The sequence below is a fragment of the Fragaria vesca genome, linkage group LG5 (assembly GCF_000184155.1).
Source record: "Fragaria vesca subsp. vesca linkage group LG5, FraVesHawaii_1.0, whole genome shotgun sequence".
NCBI classification, from domain to species: domain Eukaryota; kingdom Viridiplantae; phylum Streptophyta; class Magnoliopsida; order Rosales; family Rosaceae; genus Fragaria; species Fragaria vesca.
The window spans coordinates 13,816,780-13,823,577 of record NC_020495.1 but is presented as its reverse complement, the minus strand read 5'-3'; the positions used below and the strand labels follow the sequence as shown (position 1 = coordinate 13,823,577).

The 6,798-nt window shown below is 37.9% G+C and overlaps 1 protein-coding gene across 1 annotated transcript; it reads left to right on the top strand.

The window, feature by feature from the left end:
* The first annotated feature begins 248 nt into the window (after positions 1 to 248).
* LOC101312731 lies at positions 249 to 4,376 on the top strand. Its single transcript, XM_004299738.1, has 5 exons — positions 249 to 981; positions 2,272 to 2,464; positions 2,957 to 3,150; positions 3,473 to 3,631; positions 3,963 to 4,376. Exons 1-5 carry the CDS (start codon positions 368 to 370, stop codon positions 4,282 to 4,284), a joined length of 1,482 nt encoding a protein of 493 aa, XP_004299786.1. The 5' UTR covers positions 249 to 367; the 3' UTR covers positions 4,285 to 4,376.
* Positions 4,377 to 6,798: the final 2,422 nt, after the last annotated feature.

Sequence of the window (6,798 nt, the reverse complement as noted above, 5' to 3'; positions counted from 1 at the left end):
ATTATCTTGTTCATTAACTTATTACCAATTTGATTAAAAATTTATAAAAATAATCTAAAAACTGAATAGATGAGATATCAAGATATAATTAAAAAATACAAAAATAAATCTTTTAAATCATAAACTAAAAGGTGCTTCACCAGTGTCTTGCTACAGAGGTACTCGTTAGAAGTGGTTGCATCACTTGCGTGTGTTCAATCCAAAAAAAAAACTTTGGATTTTATAGGTGAACACCGACACGTGAGATTGCGAGAAGAGCAGTATGAAATGCTTTCCTCCATTGACAAAAGCTCACTCTAACCAGTCTCACTCTTTCCCTTTTGTTGTAATTAGCAACGGAAAAACCGAAGCAATGAGCGATTAGCAAATGGCAGTAGCAACACCCAGTAATTCATCCCCCCAAAAGAGCCGTTACGCCTTCATCGTTATCATATTCATCACCTTCTTCCTCTTCACCGTTTTCGTCTTCACCAAACGAGCCCTTGAGCCCTCTCTCTTCCTCTACAAGAATCACTTTACCCAAATCCCATTTTCTTCTTCTTCAACTAACAATACCCTCATCTCTTTGTCCCAATCCAACTCTGCACCAATACTAGACCCACCTTCTTCTTTGCTCCAATCCACCTCTATAACACCACCAACCCAAGAACCCAGTTCACAAAGTGAGTCCAATGATGAAAACGTGCAAGACCCAGATCGTGAAAATGAAAATGTGCAAGACCCAGATGGTGGAAATGAGAGCTCAGACCTGAAGGAGTCCAGTGACCAAAATGGTGGTGAAAATGAGAACCCAGATGTTGAAACGGGTGAAATTCCGTGTGATTTGTATGCTGGAACTTGGGTGAGAGATGAGCAATACCCGCTTTATAAACCGGGTTCATGCCCTCATGTTGATGAAGCTTTTGATTGCCAGAGCAATGGGAGGGGCGACTCTGAGTATCTAAAATGGCGGTGGAAACCTGATGGCTGTGACCTTCCAAGGTATCTGTGTCCTGCTTTATTAGTCTTTCTTATTTTGCTGTGTGAATATTGTGTTTTCTGTAATGGCTCAATGTGATAATGTAGCAGCAATGAAATTTTGTGTCTTTGTGAGATGTACATGCTTTAAGAAACAATATAAACTTGCAACCATATGATTTAGGAAGAATATGACTATAGCTAACAAGTAGCTGCAAAGTTTGTAACTATTTGTAACATCTGCTTAGTAAACTTGCAAGGGAACCTGCAGTGGCATTGTAAGTTATACCATTGCATCAATGGAAACTGTGTGTGTCTTGGTTTGTGCATATTGTCCGAGTAAACTTGAATTCCGTGAGAAAACTGAATGAATTAATCATATGGGGAGAAATTAACTGTGTCCATGTTGCGGAAAATCCTTAATGCACCAAGAGTAGGTAACAACTAACAACAGATGCAGGCTCCAACTGACTCTGATAAAACTTCATATTGGCATAATTCCAACTTATTGACATTTTAGGCATGTTCAAATGTGATAGTGTTTGTATTATTTTATCTTTTCAAATGTAGCCAATATTTGAAATGAATTGCACACAATCATTGCCAAAACTTGGGTTTTAAGGTTTGACAAAGAGAATTCCCTCCACCTTTGTTTCTTTTTTCATTTCTGTTCTGGTCTTCCAACCATACTCCACTTCAACAGATTCTTCTGAAATTTTTCATTCACAACTCAGATGAGCTTTGAACTTCCCTCTACATCGTTTTCTAAATGCAGCTTATCCCTAAGTGCATTACCTGCTCAGCTAGATGTTCCCCATCAAGCAGGTGGCTTGAGGCTTTGTCAAACTAATTAACTATTTCAGTTTTAAGAAATTACCAACCTGCTGAAAATGGGGGTGACCATGTAAAAGTCTCAAATGTGAAGTTAGTTTATATGGGGAACCTACCAGATCCCTTTTAGTTGTGTTGTTGACACAGAATGTACAGACATTGTATCGAGATATCAATACTATGATGTATGGTTCTTCGATTACGACAATTTGCATACACCTTCTCACCAGATTAGAGAGCTTTTGCTCCTCCTAGTACTGACCGGTAAATGTTAGGCAATGACTATCTTCAGTTGTTATGCTTCTAGCTGTACGTCTGACCTTAGTGTGAAAACTTTATAAAATATTCTCATTCAAGCCTGATTTCCTTGTCCAGTTATTCCAGTATTTCAATATTTCACTTTGGTTTATTTTCGCCTTATTCTATTAAATATATCATTCTGTTGGAAATACTTTTTATTTCTGTTCTCACCATTACTCGTAGGTTTAATGCAACAGACTTTTTGGTGAGGCTACGGGGTAAAAGGTTGATGCTTGTAGGGGATTCCATGAATCGGAACCAGTTTGAGTCAATATTATGCCTCCTCCGAGAAGGCTTGCATAATAAGAGCAGAATGTATGAGATCCATGGCCACAAAATATCCAAGGGAAGAGGCTATTTTTCTTTCAAATTCCAGGTAATTATATTACTCTCCTAATTTTCAATTCCTGCAGAGAAATATATATATATATTTTTTTGGTCTGATTCCTGTAGCGAAAAATATAGTTTGACGTTTTTTTTGTTCTTTGATAATGCCACTTTCTTAAGAACTGATTGTTAGTTAGCAGCTTCCCCCATTTTGCACAATTTCGGTCCTTAATTTCATTAAATATATTAACTGCTGAGTGTCTGTGTGTGTTGTGCGGCAAACCTACATGACCTCATGCATGTTTGCTCATCCCAATTTCTGCTTGATTTGGTTGACTGCTTGGTTTCTGGAATTAATACTACGATTTTGGGTTTTCGGATTGAATTAGAATGTGTTCATTGTTTTTCTGAATTTTCCAAATTAAACACATGTTTCTTTTGCTAGAATTAAGCTCACATAATTGGTTTAGTAAATTTCATTCTGGTACATTGGATTAATAAGTACACTTACTGATTGTAAGTTTTTGGAAACACTCGGAAGGACTATGACTGTACGGTGGATTTTGTGTTATCACATTTCCTTGTGAAAGAAGGAGTCCGATTTGATGAGAAAAGGAGGTCAAATCCAACTCTATCGATTGATCAAATTGACAGAAAAGCTAAACGTTGGATGAAGGCTGACATTCTAGTCTTTAATACTGGACATTGGTGGGCTCATGGAAAGACTGCTCGCGGGTATGTACTCTTACATAACCCAATGTACTTACTTACCTTTGTTATGCTGATCAATATATGCTTTCCAGTGATTCAATTTTGATAATTTCCTGGGTTGTTTTGTTGGATATTAGTAAATCTTTCTGCTTATAGAATACATAACATCTGTTGAATGCTAATCTTATATCTGGATATAACTAAATTGCATTTCAAGTGTTGATTATATATTGTCCTTGTATGTCTTTTCAATAAGCTAGTCAAGACTGAGTAATAATAAGCTTATAAAACAGAGCAAGTAATTGTACATACACTGCTTGATGGTGCATCATCTCTTCTTTTGCAGGAAAAACTACTACAAAGAAGGAGATTATCTCTATCCACATTTTGATGTAACTGAGGCCTTTAGACGGGCCCTGAAGACCTGGGCTAGCTGGGTTGACCTTAATGTGAATCCAAAAAAGCAGTTGATCTTCTATCGTGGCTACTCGTCTTCACATTTCAGGTATATTTCCACTTTTTATACCTTTGATCTTTCATATCGTTGACAGTTCCTAGGAAACCCACTAGAAAGGAAGAAAGTCTCACATAAATCTGCCATGCGTGTTTGGAAACATCATCCCATTTCTTTGTCAAAATCCCAATAAAAAAGCATGTCAAAGAATAATATAGGAACTTTTTTTGTTCTTTTTTGGTGGAGTGCGGGGTGGTTGTTGATTCAGGAGGTCCTTCAACCTGAAGTTTCTGCGATAGAGAAACCGTACCTGTAATCTATGTTTATATTATGGTAAAGTGTTTCACTTATCAATTTGATTACTCTAACTTCATGAGAGCAGAGGTGGAGATTGGGATTCAGGTGGGTCATGCAAAGGGGAAAAAGAACCAGCCTTCTCTGGGGCCTTACTGGATAGCTACCCTTTGAAAATGAAGATAGTGGATGAAGTAATCAAAGAAATGAAGGTTCCGGTGATACTATTGAATGTGACAAGGTTGACCAATTTCCGCAAGGATGGCCATCCATCAATCTGGGGTAAGAAAGGTTCCTCCAGGAAGCAAGACTGCAGCCATTGGTGTGTTCCTGGAGTCCCTGATGCATGGAATGAGCTCATCTATTCCACTCTGGTTTTCCAGCAGACCAAATCAAAGAGTAAAGTATAGTAGGCTCTTCCTATATTTTAAGAAAAAGGTTTTCCAGTCATGTGTTCATACATACCACGCCCCGACCAAAGTAATGAGAAATTTTCAAGAGAATTCCTGGTCTTCGTTCTATATTTCTTGTCATGTGTTGATGTGGTTTCTTGTGTTTTTCCTTGATGGGTCGGCTGACCATATCTTACCAGAACGTAATCTGAAATTCTGTGTTCGCTTAAAGCTCAAGGCATGCTTGGAGCCTTGGACCGTGTTTCAACTTACAGTCATGAAAAGAAAAAAAATTGTTAGTCAAGTCACGTTCTCCCTTTTGCTCATCATTTCTCTATTTTCAGTAGAAGAGTCAATCAATTGAAATGATTATTTGATGGACTAAAATTTTTAGACTCTACCAGTCACGTTGATACATTCATCCAGGAATATGAAAAGAAAACGTTTCAATCAAGAGAAATTCAAATCACTTACAAAAATAAACAAAAAAGTTGTCGTGTATTCTCACCTGCATTCTCACGTTATGTGATCTAAAATGAGGGTTTATAGTACACAACTTCAAATAAATGAATAATGAGTTTGTTATCGTTTCTCACATGAAAAAGAACGGAGGCAACAAACTAGAACATTCACAAACGTAAGTTGTTCAAAACTTGTTTGAACCGCAAGAAAATACAATAGTTTCCCATGATTAGGGGTGCATGCTCTTAGTAAATTAGTGTCTATCATATATACGTTCCATCAATTCACTCATCTTTTCGTTATGTCATATTCGTAGACTTGGCGTTTTGCTCTTTTCCTTTTGCAATTTAGTGGAGGCTACCATGGCTTTGTTGTGACTATATCATCCAAGTTATGGTGGCAGCATGTCAAAGTTGGCGGTCTATGAGGAGGTTTTGGCTATGGATGTTGGTCCTCGGCGGTCAGCCAACATCTTTTAATAATAGAGTTGCAATTGATTAGAAAGGAAGAAAGCGTTTGAAGAGGTAACAAAACTCACCCAATCAACCAAAGGAATATATGATATGATCAAAAATTGAATATGGTTGGCATGATGTACATGGAGTTAGGTTTAGCGGCCACCCCTATAGTAGTATTAACCCACATATCATTCATGTCTTAAATTGTGATTGATGACTAGCCCTCATTTATCGGATGTGAAAAATGAATATCCTATATTCTAATTGATGTCTTTAAGCATATAATTGGGTTCCTCTTTTCAGTTGTACATGCCTGCCTAATAATTTGGCTATGTAGTTATAAGGGCAGTTATAAGCATATCATTCTCATCCTATACTTGCCATTATTCATTTAATGATTTGTCCATATGAAGTAGATATAATGTAACTTATAAAATACTTCATTTCCATTATTATACTCAATTATCCAGTTTTTTTTTTTCGATCGTGTACTCACTTATATATCCAGTTAAGTTTCTAAGGAAATGCAACACTATTGCAACCAGCTGATTTTTGTTTTGTTTTTTAAATTAAGGGTTGGTGCAGCTGTTGTTAAGCCTACTTGATTAATGAAACTATCGAAGATATGGGGGACTAAATCCCTGATTACAAAGACCTAAAATAATATAAGAAATCTTTACAATACACTTGCACTCAATTAGGCACCAACTAGCAGAGCGTACTGCTCTAATGTCGACTTTATTTGCTTTTAGACAACGGTGACATGCAGCTGCCGTCAAACCTGCTTGACTAATGAAACTATCGAATACAAGGGGACTAAACCGTACTCTGATTACAAAGACCTACAATAATATCAGAAATCTTTATAATACATCTGCACTCAACTAGGCACCAACTAGTAGAGAGTACCACTCTAATGTCGACTTTATTTACTTTCATACAGCGGTGACATGTTAGAAAGATCACTAGATATGTAACATGCTTACACATTCTAATGTCCAAATAAATCAGCTTCCGAACAATGTTCCCGCCCACCACTGGATTATGGCTATTAGCCGACGGAACCGTTTCGTCGGTTAAGACATATATTTCGTCTACAAAGATCTTAGCCAACGGAAATTCCGTCGGCTAAGATCCGTCGGCTAAGCTTTGTCTGCTAAGACAATAGCCGACGAAATCATCAATTCCGTCGGCTAAGTGGGACTTAGTCGACGGAATAGTTCCGTCTGCCAAGACTTTAGTCGACGGAACTTAGTCGACGGAAATTACTTTTCCGTCGACTAAGTTTTTCTTAGCCGACTGAATATTTTGTCTCCTAAGATCTTAGTCGACGGAAGTAAAAATTTAAATTATTTTTTTTTAGAATAATTGGCGGTTTCTTTTTCGATTTTTTAGATTTTTTTTTTTCCTTCTCTTCCTCTTCTCCGGCGACCACGACGGTTATGTTTACGTGTTCCCGAACAACTCCACTCCACCTCCGACGCTAAACTCGCCGGGAGGAGGAAGAGGTGCCGTCGAGAAGAGGAGGAGGTGCCGCGCACCGAGAAGAGGAGGAGGAGGAGGTGCCGCCGAGAAGAGGAGGAGGAGGAGTTGCCGCCGAGAAGAGGAGGGA

Bases quoted from the DNA above. Each gene is read 5' to 3' on its own strand.
- LOC101312731 (XM_004299738.1), top strand. From the start codon at position 368: ATGGCAGTAGCAACACCCAGTAATTCATCCCCCCAAAAGAGCCGTTAC. The intron at 982-2,271 runs GTATCTGTGTCC...CATTACTCGTAG, and splicing joins GATGGCTGTGACCTTCCAAG to GTTTAATGCAACAGACTTTT. The intron at 3,151-3,472 runs GTATGTACTCTT...CTTCTTTTGCAG, and splicing joins CATGGAAAGACTGCTCGCGG to GAAAAACTACTACAAAGAAG.